General features: G+C 37.3%; 2 protein-coding genes across 3 annotated transcripts; one reads left to right on the top strand and one right to left on the bottom strand.

Annotated features, from left to right (window-relative positions):
- The first annotated feature begins 66 nt into the window (after positions 1–66).
- On the top strand, positions 67–5452 carry LOC139778951 (uncharacterized). Its single transcript, XM_071717115.1, has 9 exons — positions 67–646; positions 965–1177; positions 1438–1691; positions 1958–2104; positions 2192–2226; positions 4076–4223; positions 4351–4615; positions 4678–4853; positions 5183–5452. The coding sequence occupies exons 1-9, from the start codon at positions 559–561 to the stop codon at positions 5354–5356; spliced, it is 1500 nt and encodes a 499-aa protein (XP_071573216.1). The 5' UTR covers positions 67–558; the 3' UTR covers positions 5357–5452.
- Positions 4869–12728, bottom strand: Sf2 (splicing factor 2). Of its 2 annotated transcripts, none has more exons than XM_071717108.1 (3): positions 12394–12728; positions 11370–11754; positions 4869–11204 (listed from the first exon to the last, which is right to left on the bottom strand). In XM_071717108.1, the coding sequence occupies exons 1-3, from the start codon at positions 12561–12563 to the stop codon at positions 11013–11015; spliced, it is 747 nt and encodes a 248-aa protein (XP_071573209.1). In that variant the 5' UTR covers positions 12564–12728; the 3' UTR covers positions 4869–11012. The 2 variants fall into 2 exon arrangements, with proteins under 2 accessions (XP_071573209.1, XP_071573210.1); XM_071717109.1 differs by lacking the exon at positions 12394–12728 and adding an exon at positions 11970–11986 and having other exon boundaries at positions 11370–11862.
- Between the last annotated feature and the right edge of the window lie 715 nt (positions 12729–13443).

Genomic DNA, 13443 nt, shown 5'->3' with positions numbered 1-13443 from the left:
CGAATTATTAGCATAACTATAGAAAATTTGTATTAAACGGTATTGAATGGAGAACGCTCAAAGTAAATTCGAGCGCAATTTATACGATGATGGTCAATCAATAATTGCAGGCGACATACGTGGACATATATGACCTCGTAATTATATTGTTAAGCTTAATTGATAAATGCTCTTTGTTGACCTCGAGATGCGCTTAAAACGATGGCAGCAAGCAATTGCATCTCGCATATTATGAAATAATTATCTTCGATCGAATTTAAGCAAAACCTAATTAATTGTAATTATTATACGTATAACGAGAAATTATTCTTGAAAAATTATCTCTGTAAAATACGATCTTTTATTTCATTGGGAGGATCGAGATTTAATCTAATAAACAGATGTAATCGCATCTGATCAAGGCCAGGCAGTGGTCAGTCACGAGGACTATCGGATTTCGTACCTGGTCCGTTCTTCTTTTTTTCGTATCGATGTCCAGAGCTTGATGAGAAGCTAAACTTGATCTCATTACCGAAGGCTTCTGGTCCGCAGTCGCGTCTCGAGTTTCGTTGTACGAGGATGGAGCGATGGGCTGGAAAGGTGGCCGTGGTGACCGGTGCCAGCGCTGGAATTGGTGCAGCGATCGCGCGAAGTTTTGTAAAACAAGGTGAGGAAATGTTCCAAAAAAGTTACAAAAAATATTGCGTTGAAGTTTAACTTCTTGACTGGACGAAAACTTTGCAATCTTTACGGGTTTATCTCGACTCGCGCCGAGATAATTGTTGCCGTATCACTATCGTTCGCTAATTGGAAAGTATGATCCATGTTATATTCGAACGGAAAGATATTAACATTAAATGCCATTAAAATGTCGCGTTAAAAAGTCTTACCAAGGAATTATGTAATATAAAAAAAAAATCGTCCAAATTAACGTAATATGGAGTTCGCAAATGCGATAAATATGTAAATCGTTTTGTTACGTCAGGTATGATAGTGGCGGGCTTTGCGAGGAGAGTGGAGAAAGTTAAGGAAATCGCTGACGGTTTGAAGGATTCCTCGGGAAAACTCCATCCCGTGGAGTGCGACGTCGCTGAGGAGGAAAGCGTATCCGCAGCTTTCGTATGGGTAAAGGATAATCTCGGATTGATAAGCGTTCTCGTGAACAGCGCTGGTATCACCAAGGAATCCTCGCTCATAGGTAAAAGTCGACTTCAATTTAAACTATTAGATCAATATAATTTTAACAATTTACTCTATAAAAGCCTCGCACAATTTTAATTCCTCTCGTCTGAAGAAATTTTCGTTTCCTTATATCCCTTTGTCTAATCGGTAGACAAAAGGGGGATATGATTATTATATCTAAAAGAGATAAAAATGCATTTTTCGTAGACAGCGACAAAAAATACCAAATATAATATATTATCGAGTATTATTTTTCTTCATTCAACACGTTTACAGATGGTACTTTGGAGGACTGGCGATCCGTGTTTGACGTGAACGTCCTGGGGCTTTGTCTCTGCACGCGGGAGGCTGTACGTATGATGCGCGAAACGGCGGCCGAGGATGCCGTCGTGATTCACGTGAACAGTTTGGCCGCCGAGAGAGTGCCCTTCGTCCCGGGCTTCAGCGTGTATCCGGCGTCGAAGCGTGCTATCACCGGCCTCGCCATGACGTTGCGACACGAGCTCGCGGGCACGCGTATACGCGTCACGGTAAGATAAGACATATAAAATGAAATAGCTGTTCTTCAGAACATCCATCGCATTTAAGAATCTTTAATCTCGCAGAACTTATTAATAAAAAATTGATTACAGCATTAACTAAGTATATAAAAATCTGAAAGTTTAAACGTCGATCAAACTATAATTAAGAATTATTCTAGATAATATATTTAATGATGACTGAGAAGTGTATATTTAAAGCTGAATAAGAAGCTTAGGACAAACACCGTATTTACTTACATTTTTATTACACGCAGAACATCAGTCCCGGTTTGGTCGCAACGGAATTCATGGCTTCCTACAGCGTGTTCTCCCCGGAAGCGATGGCGGCGGCGCCGACATTAAATCCAGACGACGTCGCGGCGGCGGCGATTTATGTGTTATCCAATCCTTCTCACGTTCTGGTACGTCGTACATAGATCTCTATATATTTTCCCTTCTCGTCGTACAAAATAAAATCTAAAAGAATTATATATATCTTTTTCTCGCAGATACAGGATGTCGTGTTGAGACCTTTGGGCGAATCGTGGTGACCGAGCTTCAGAACGATTATACATGTATATTACACAACCAATACTATATCGAAATGTTAAATGTAGTTATAGAGCGATTGTACTTTTTATGAGCTTTTTACGAGGTCAATAAAAACGCAACTTTATTCACGTCTCTTCGTTTCGTATTAGATCGATCGAAAGATCTGTTCGAGCCATATAAATATATAAAAAAATGTAATGCTTTATTATCACTCCGATTTGGCATTATGAAAAATATAAATCTGTACTTTATAGAAATAAAGAATCATATTTCCAGTTTTTCAAAATGGAATTAATTTATTCTTTTTAATATACCGGGAGTTTAAATTATACATATAATGATAAAGAGTAATATTTATACTGGTAGTCCATTATTACTGGTATCCTTAGATATTAATGTTTAGAAAAAGTCGTATTGGAAATTTTCATAAAAAGAATAAACTTTAAACCCTGTCTTCTCTATAAATTTACAATAGTGGAGATGCGATTCTTTACCTCTAAGGTATAGAAATATGTATAAAACTCAACAAATCTTACATATTTTTAAATACCATATTGCGATGAAGCGTATAAAAAAAGGGGTAGGTGCGTGACATCCTGAATTCCCAGAGCCGTTATTGAGAAATAAGCTTCGTCGTTATTACGTCATTGAGAAATGTGCGCGTTGCTGGACAACGATGTTGCTGCTACACTCCGCTGACGATGCATCTTCAGTATAGTATTATTATAATTAAGGGCTCCTACGATTTTCGTTTGTAGCTACTGTAGCTAGTGGTCCATCCCGAAAGAATCGCTCGCGAAACAATCGACGAGAGAGACGGATAGGCACAGATCGAGACGCGCTCTCGCGCAATACTCGCGGATATTTGCGAATCTTTTCGTCGGACTGCACCAAACTCTGTATACAGATTTGCTGATGGAATAGGTCATCGACCGATTCGTGAGAGATCCTTCACCCTTCTCTGAAACTTCTGACGAGATACTCCTAGCGAAAATATCGCGGAACGTCTTATCGTCTTCTTCGGAAATTTTCATGTAAATTTTCGTCAGCATCATCGATCGCGCGCTATTGATGTTATTACAATCTGGAGAAGATATATACCGTTTACAAACTGGATATTAATTAACTGACCCTTAAGCGCGGACGCTAATTTTATTTTCGTGTTCTGTTTTTTCGTCTTCGCTGTCTGAATGTATCGAATTATTATTATGTTAAATATCAAAAACAATATTTATATAAAAAGATTTAATATTTATACATTAATGCTCGATATAGAATTTTATCTTGCGCTAGCAGAGCTCACCGATTAAATAACAAATATTTTAAATACAAATATGAACTTCTGTATAAAATATAAAATGAAAGTAAAGTTATATTATAATGTTAAGTTAAAAACAACTGGAAAAATAATACAAGACATATCATAAATGATACAACTGTTCATTGTATAAAATATACGCATTTACTTAATCGCTACTTTAATTAATAATATTTCGTTTTCGCGATAATTAATATTCGCGAACGCTTAACAACAACGATACGTCTTATCCGCGAGCGAGCACAGCGCTAGATTTTAAATAAAGGGGGGGGGATACCCTTCTCCCAACAAAACTTACATCCCGAAAACAAGCTGTAATATCGCGAATAATATGCAATACATGCGCGGGAATGCATCATCCAGAGAGCAATGAACTATCTACACGTAGATTATGCGCGACCCCCTAATCGAAGTCCAGATTTTCAGCGTGGTATAAAAGGATGTCAGGGATGCGGACCAGCATGCAGAAGCCTCTCGTGGCAGTGAGCAGCAATTTCCTCTCGTTTCGAGCTAACGTGATCTAACGCAAAATCTTCAACATGAGTATTCTATCCAACAAGATCGCCCTCGTCACTGGCGCCTGCTCCGACCTCGGTAAGGCAATCATCGAGGAATTGGTGTCGCAGGGACTCAAAGTCGTCGGCCTCTCCAGCGATATAAACAAGCTGAAGGTACGTTTAACTCTATTAAAAGTACAATTGAATCGCGTATAAATTATAAACTATTTAATAAAAGTGGTATAATAAATTACTATTTTAAGTTAGTCATCTCTCTCTCTCTCTCTCATGATCTCTGTAGATTCTCGTGGATGAGCTGAAGGGCAAACCCGGCAAGCTCTATCCCCTTCAATGCGACTTGAACCTTCCGAACGAGATCGAGGGCGCGGCGGAGTGGATAGAGAAGAATCTGGGTAGTGTAGACATTCTGATAAACAATGCCAGCATCAGCCTGAATTGGTCCAGCATCAACGGTGGCATACAGGAGCTTAAGAAGAGTCTTGATATCAATGTGCTCGGCTTATCGTTGATCACCAAGAAGATTCTGCAGTTGTTGAAGAACAAGGGTAGGTATTTCGGGAAAAAATTATCTCTACGTCTGATAATGTCTGTAAAAAAATAATGTTAGGAATCGATAACGGTGCCATCGTTAATATCAACGACATATGCGGTCTGAAATTGTTGCCTCTCGCCTCCGACCGGCCTATTTCTCCGGCATACGCTCTCAGCAAGTCCGCGCTGGCCGCGTTGACCGAGAGCCTTCGTCTGGAATTGGCCCAGAACCAGTCCAACATCAAAGTGATCGTAAGTAACTTCGAGTCGCATTGCACTGAATTTATTAAGCAGTTATACATAAAGAATCAATTTTATCGTTTCAACATACACACAATAAAAAGTTACAGCTTTTTCAAATTGGGACCTCTTAACATTCCACTTTGTCACTTAAAGTTTGATCTTTCCCAAATTCTTGCGGGCAAAGTGAAGAATATTTAAAGCAGAATATTAAGAAAATCATTGCTTAAAAGTAACAATTTCTTATATAAAAGTGAACAATATATCGGAGAGACACGGCTGAAAATATGCTTAGCAAGCTACTTTTCTTTCTGTTAACATAATTAATTCTCTCATGACAGAGTATCTGCCCGGGCTTGGTGGAGAACGAGATCAACCAGCAGTGGTTGAAGGAAAATTCACGATTGGCCCTGAAACCGAAAGACGTGGTCGACGCTATTCTTTACACGTTGCAGACTCCGGAGAACGTGCTTATTAAGGATCTCATTATCACGCCCATTCGGGAGATCAATTGAGCTAGCACCGGACAAAATCGTTGTCTACGATGAACATTGTAGTATTTGGAGCACGTATCTCGTGGCAAATCAAATAAAGAATTAGCAATTTTTAAATATGGTGTCCACGAATTTGTTACATTGATCCTCTTCTTACAACACACTGACTTTATTATCTTTTACCGGTATAATATCATGTACAAGTAACAGGTTTTAATGAATAATATCACAACTGCTTTTATATTTTTGCGTATCGATCTTGACAATTCTTTAAAATTTCTACGCAGTTTGTGAATTTATTTTCTGCATCACTTTCTGCACTTATTATCTCTCTTTCTCTCTCTCTCTCTCTCTCTGACTTTTTGTTCTAAATCTACTTATTTCACATATCAAATACAAGAAATGCATCTAAAATAAATTTTAAGCTAATCGTTAGTCATTAATGCGTCAGCTTTACGATGCATAAATCTCTTATTATATATAAGTACGAATACAATTATCGTCTAAAGATCTCCATATGGATACGTGCTTAATTTTGTAGTTTTAAACTTCGAAAACGCGCCTATTGTGTGCTAATAAGGCGACCAAACGATCATAATACAATCAAAATTTTAACAAGTATAATACTTACCTGAAAAGGCCATGGTCATTTACCATCACTTTATTTACAAGCCCATGAAAGCATTAATTCGTACCTTAAACGCGTGACATTGCTTTAAAGTAGATCTGTTCGCAAGCGATATAATTGAAGGAAAATTGCATAAAACAATATTGTACTTGACGTATTTATTTTCTTAATCGTCCCATTTGCCAGTTTAATAATTCACAAGAATTCTGAGGGGGAGAGTACTGTGTTAAGAAAAAGAATTGCAAAGAAGCGACATTAGGAGAATCCTATTTAATGAAAGTGTGAAGCAATCGATGTTATATTTAGTGCCTAGTTGTGAAGTACATCCTAAACTGTACGCCTTGTACAACGAAAATACTTCGGTATGTACAATGCGCGGAATAATAAAATTGTATATATAGCGGAAGATAAACTTGTACGTAATATACAACAAAATATGCGCAATAGAGGAACTGTTACTATCAATTTTAACAATCGTGTTTTAAATATTTGTGGATAAATACATACTACGTGAGACCGTTGTAGATTCGACGCTATTCATATTTTTTTTTATTGCTACACATTGTTCGTATAACAATTAACTGTAGGAGGACAATATATACACAGTAAAAAATTTTGTGTCAATGGAAGTCCACTCTCAATTTTGTGTTAAAATAACTCATTCATCGTGTTATTTTTGACATTTAGAAATGTTATAAATGTCGATATAACATTTCTAAATGTCAAAAATAACACGATGAATGAGTTATTTTAACACAAAATTGAGAGTAAACTTCCATTGACACAAAATTTTTTACTGTGTATATATATATATATATATATATATATGTATGATAACACAAAAATAACACATAAAATATTAAAAATATACTTATCTGGGATGTTAATTGAACAAAAAAAGGCAGAATTGTTATCAACTAGTCATTACTATTGTTGCGAGATCTGTCACGTGGGTTATGCACGACAAATTTCACAACAATGAGAATAAAGCTCAACACAGGAAGGATCGATTATATTAATGCAAATTTTAAGACTTTTATCGAGGCAGGCTTTTGTATTGCGTGTTACTAAGTTGCGTTTGCCTTGTTGGTGACAAAAATGAAAATACGAATATAAGAATATTTTCGAAGAGAGAGCATGCAGAAATAAATATCGATAGTATCTCAGGTATAAACTGTTTGCACAAATACCTTACGGCAAGCCACCACCTCAATCCACTTTTTCATTTCATCGGTGAGAAAAATGACCATCCAATTTATCTTGTCAATTGATCCCGCTAAACACAAGTTCCAAATTCCGTATCCGACCTAGGAGACAAATCCGTGAACCCTATGAAGCGCGAACGATATCATGCTTCCAAATCCACATTCTTCCACATCGCATATCATTCCCTTAATGAATCCGAGTGATCCGCTCGAACACGATCCGATGAATACGCAGCGCAGGCAATTTTTTTTTATCCTTATATCCAAAAATATCCGTCCATGCATAACTAATTTTATCCCGTTTTCCGAATCCTGCCAGAGTCCTAATCCAAACATATCCGAAGGATCCTGTCCGTCGTAACGTTCGTTACGGAGTTCCTCTAAAATTATGAGGCCGGTTCCCGTCAAGATGACAGACAGGTTGCGTTACTCAAACGTACCATCCTCTTGTTTATGCCAGTTAAATCCTGAAGACTCGCACTGTGGTTTACAATGTAGAAACGCGAGAAAAAGATGCACTTTGACGGTCACGATCGGTCGAGAAAACGGCCATGGTTATCGGGAGACACGTTTTTTTTTTACGATTGGACTTTAGATCGCCGATATTATCGAATGTACGATTATTAGGCATGCAACAGTTTTTTTTTTCCAAAGAATCACTTCCACCTTTGAAATTAACACTAAATACGAAATGTTTCGTATATGTAAACAGCTAACAAAATTGCGTCTAGTATTGATATCATCCGTTGTATCAATAAGAAAATAGATATCATGCCGAAAATCCATCCTTAATGAGTAATCCGAAAATTAATCTTCACTAAAGTTCAAGAAACTTTAGAGTTATCAAACCAAATGCTTCCAACAGAATCCAGTTGTAGTTGACAATCCATTACTAGTTTGACTATTCAGATAATAAATGAATTAATAAACGCGCGGAATGCTTTTTCTTTCTTTTTTTAAAATCAAAATACGCGGAAATAATACGCAACTCGAAGCACTTTAATCCTGATAAGCACATTAATGTAATGAGGAAGTTCCACTTTCTCGTTATGTTTCTCTTTTAAAACAGCGACACACAAAAATCTTTAGTCTCAAACTGGGATTCTACTAGTTTTCAAAAAGAAAATATTAACGGGCATTCATCGCCCTCCTCGTAATGGACTTGCCAACGTTTCCTGATCCAGCAACTGAGAATCCTTTCTCCTGATCCTGAATTTCCTCTTGAAAGTATCCCGTTTCGCTATTCTCATTTTCATCTATGTCTTTTTAATCCTCTTATAATTTATGCTTTCCATATCGCAAATCCTCCAAAACGCAATCCGTCTCATCCCAACGTCAAGCGAATGTGTATTATATCCATCCAAGAAGTAAGATCGTGTTGATTTCAGTTTTTTTTGCGTATAGTGTTACAATCCCAATATACAAAAGAAGAAAAAATACATTAGTTCCTTATGTGATGTAATATAATATTATATATAGTTTATTAATGCAAATGTAATGCCTGTGATGTATAAAGTTATGAAATATAGCACTGTATGTATAATACAGACTGTATGGCAGAAGATTTTGGATACTGCATCTTTGAAAGAGAAACGTGTATAGTGAGAAAAAATCACAGGATTAATTTGCAAAAATAGCATAAAATACACGATCTAATGTTTTCCTTTCAAATGCGTGCCGAGAGTTTCACAGGATATAAAGGATAGAATTTCCAAAAGTGCGTTTATAATTATGTGGTTGTTGCAAATGTAAGAGAAAGGAAAACACACGAACAGAGAAATGCGAAAGACAATATTATCAATTAGTAGTTATTTGACCGCATTTCACCAAATTCGTCGTGTATTACTTAAAATTTATTTTAACCTGGATATGTTGCAAATGTCCAGATTATTCATCATATATATATATATACATATATATATATATATATATATATATATATATATATATATATATACATATATATAATGAGCACGTTATGTATATTTTCACATCGAGAAATGTTAAAGGTCTAAACAAGTTAGACCTTTTGTACTGAAATACAAACGCAATCTGCAAAATCAGGAGACGACCCACGAAACATTAAAGGTCATCCAAGTCTATTGTCAAATACAGTTGCGTGTTATTATAAAGCGAATTAATTAGATTGTATGGGAGTGATAATAAAAAGAAAGATTTTTGTGCCAATATAATTATGTGTGTAGTGTATAATAAATATTACATATATTTTATTATACATATATGCGCGATATATTGTCATCACCACTGATTCGATTTGAAATTATTTTGATTTAAATGGTAAGTTGCGTAAATGAATCGTGTAAACAATCTTGAGGTATTTATTTCTATGTACACGTTAGAATTAACATATACGCGTATTCTATATAAAAAAAAATTTTGTAACATGAATATACAGCATGCTACTCTTTTAATTTGTTTATTTGTTATTAAGACGCATGTATACAGAATATATCGCATATTGTGTATTTTCTCTTAAATTACAGATTTTTTGACAAGGATTTAGTATTGGAAAATCGATTCCTAATGCGTTAAGAAATCTGCAACTAGGCAGTAGCGCATGACTTCTGACGTAACGTATTAGCAATAGTTGTTCCACTTCATTTATGTAGTATGTTAATTCAGGCGATTAGATATGCAGATATGCTGTCGTATTATAATAATTACTGCTTATTATAATAATATCAACTTGAAAACTTATTACGAGAGCAAGGCATCTTAAGCTAAAATAAGTATTAATTTAAGCCTTGTTTTTTTATGTTTATTAATGTCTATAAAATGTGTATTTGAACATGTGTGTTAGTACAAATAGTTTACCTATATTCCTGTATATATCTGTTTTTGTATATAATAAGGTTTAACACTTTCATAGTAATATGAGATAAAATTGTCCTAAGTGTGAAGATGATTTCGATTATAAAAGGATGTTAGTAAATTCACATGATAGTTATGAAAGATTATCAAAAAGAAACTTTTATTAGGCAAACTCTAAGATTTCATATTTTACCATACAAAGTATATTCGAATACAAATAAAGTCTTAAGCATCAATATATATTAATACATTAAAGTAGCCACCATTGTTAGAAACGTATATCAGTAAAAAGTGAATAAATTATTGTCAATCAAAAGTATTCATCATAAATATTAGTGATCTTGTTTGTTATTTACATTAAAGTTAAAAGCCAGAATAAATTGGTAGCTAAGAGTTAATGATTTAGGTCTAATTTTGTCAGAAAGGCTCATTAATAATACTTCAAAATTGTTACACATTTCATAAGTGGTAGTGATGACAAAAGAAGTTGGCAAATATATGGAGGAATGTATTTTTAAATTAAATCCAACAGTTTTTGGATGAACAGTTACACATGATCTCGAGCACGATTTCATTTTTTTTTAGAACAATAAGATTCAGAACAATTAAAATTACCGTATTTTATATAATCATCTCAAATAATTCAATATTGTGAAACTTTTGTCAGAATAATGACTAAAAATGAAATCGCTAAATTAACTTGCTTTTGGGTCGAATGATAAGATATACTTATTTTGAAAGCAAGGAACTTAAAGAATAATTGTGACATATGTATGTACGAAATAAACCGTGCTCTAATTATACAGAGATACAATACAATCATTAATCAGTTATTGAATTCAAGCAATATTAGGAAACCAATTTAAATCTTTTTTTTACAAAACCTGTGTCTGGATTGGATTTGGAAATCTTAATCGAGTGAAATTTAAATCAGCAATAATGAAACATGGTAAAGAGCAAATATCAATATAAACCTGTACTTATATTACCATGTGAAACACATACGTACATACTAGTCGTACGAGCGAGATCTGGAGCGAGATCTTGATCGCGAGTAATTACGCCGCAACGGCGAGTAAGTAGGAGAACCACGACGCCGTGGGCTGTAGCTTCGCGAACGGGAACGGCCCCTTTCTCGGTCTTCGCTGCGTCCTCTGTCGCCACCGCTATGGTCTTCCTTCACACGGATGTAAGCTACCTCGCCCTAGATATTAGATCAAACGATCAAAGCGTATCAAACGTAAAGTAATAGAATGCACATGCAGTCGCACAAAAACATTTGAATTAACTGTATATGTTTATGACAAAACCTGATGCTGGAGTACAGCGATATACTTGTGATTAGGATAACAGCGGAGAGGGGTCGTACCTCGTGCGATCTAAATCTCGAATCGTCTAACTTCTTTACAGCGTACTTCATGTCGTCGTGTCTCAGAAACTCAACGACCCCAGTGCCATCCTTGTAAACGTCCGCGAAGCATACGTCACCGGCCTCGCGCATGTGGTCCTTGAGATCCTGCCAGCTTCCGGAGGGCGGTAGACCGCTAACCAGGACTCTGTACTGCGATCGTCGCGCGGGCGGTCCGCGGCCGCGTGAATTGCTCATCTCACCGCGGCCACCCCGCCCGCTGTCCCCAGCCCCGCGTCCACCGCGGAAATTATTGCTGGGGCCACCCCCGCGCGGAAATTCGACTCTCAATCTGTAGCCGTCGTAGTCGTAACCGTCTCTGGCGTGCACCGCGTCCTCCGCATCTCTGAAAAACGAGTAAACGAGTTCGTTTACTACACGTGCCTCTGCGACAAGGTCGTCATGTAACTCTTTCAATCGGAACGTCCGCTTGTAAAGTTTAACGGTAATGAACCTGTAAGACATTAATTGCGATGAGTCAATGGAAATTTTATTAAGTATTTGTATTTAAATAAACCGTTACATGTGTATCTTGAAGCGATATGTTATACATGTACATACATCCTGAAACAAAGTTATGCATCTGGAAAAAAATTCCAATTATATATTTTTTTTAATTCCTCCTCTCGATTAACAGTCGCGTTTAAATAGTTGACGGAATTTTGTAGTACAGAAAAATAATTCTATTACTATTTACAAAAATAGTATTTTTTTCGTTATTTGCCCGAGTTAGTGGCAGTCGTTTTTGCAATCTCATACTTCATAAATATAAATGCAAGCGAATAAATTTTCGGTCGAGATACATAATGCGGGTTTCGTCATCAGCGCGACTACGTCGCGTCGCCTCGAGTCCGCGCGAACGGCTCGAATTAACGGCGTACGTCGTAGGCGGGAAGTGCATACGTGTAAATACCGAATAGCGCAAGCGGACGCGCGGGCGAGAGCAGCCGCGTGCGTCTCTCACGCCCCGACGAGAAAGGCTCACCTTGGATCGTCGAATTCGACGAAAGCGAAAGGCGGGCCACGGCGGTTTTTCAGGTCAACGAAAGTAACTTTACCGAACTTGTAGAAGAGATCTTGGATGTCCTTCGTACGGATGTCCGGCGGCAGATTGCCCACGTATATCCTACACTCGTTTCTGCCGCCGTGCGACATGATACCTACTGTTTCCCGGCTCCGCGACTCTCGGTCGGCGTTAACTCGCAGAAAACGTACGCGGGGCTCGCGCGGAAAACCAAACAAAAAGGGAGAGACGGCAACACCGGTGGCGGAGCGACGGCAAGCGACGGCGCGATCGGCGTGCGAGATCCGGAGCAATCGAAGGTCTCTCGGTCACCGAGATCACCCGAGATCAGCCGGAGTCAGCCGAACACTCGTGTGACTCGTGTGGCGGGCCGGTTTTCATGACGGTGTTCCCGGATTGGCCGCGTTCGGCAAAAAGACTTTAGCGATTCTTTAATATGATTGGTTCAGAGCATTTGGATTCAACGAGGAACTGAAGACAAGGACCAATCGTATAAAGAATCATGGATCACTTACAATAAAATGTGATTAGGGGCCACTATTTCCAATAACTATTCAAAATAGCCAATACATGATGTATGTAAAAAGACAGGTGTAGAGCATTTCCAAGAATGCGCAGTCGTCATTTTCTTTGACCAATCAGAAATTTGTCCTTTTGTCATCAATTTATTACATATTTTTATTAATTTATGGGATTTTGTATATTTACAAATTTTTTAACTTTGTACGCGTTTTTTGTCACGGAACTTGACTAAGGCTGAGTTTCCACTGAGCGCGTCACGCGTCGCGTCATCCGTCGCGACTAATCAAAACATCCAATTTTATTACATTATTTGTGATGGGATGTTTGGATTGGTTAACGACAGACGACGCGACGCGTGACGCGCTCAGTGGAAACTCAGCCTAATGCTAAACATTTGAATGCAGCGCGACATTCCGGACAAAAATTTGGGCCGCGGTCCATTTGACGCTACAAATGCTTCGAAGCGTTCTTCTTCTCCTTCTGTCTTCA

Source organism: Temnothorax nylanderi, unplaced genomic scaffold, assembly GCF_030848795.1.
Source record: "Temnothorax nylanderi isolate EJ_2023f unplaced genomic scaffold, tnyl_v1.0 TNYL_tig0203_pilon, whole genome shotgun sequence".
NCBI lineage: Eukaryota > Metazoa > Arthropoda > Insecta > Hymenoptera > Formicidae > Temnothorax > Temnothorax nylanderi.
This window is presented reverse-complemented; position numbering and strand designations above follow the sequence as displayed.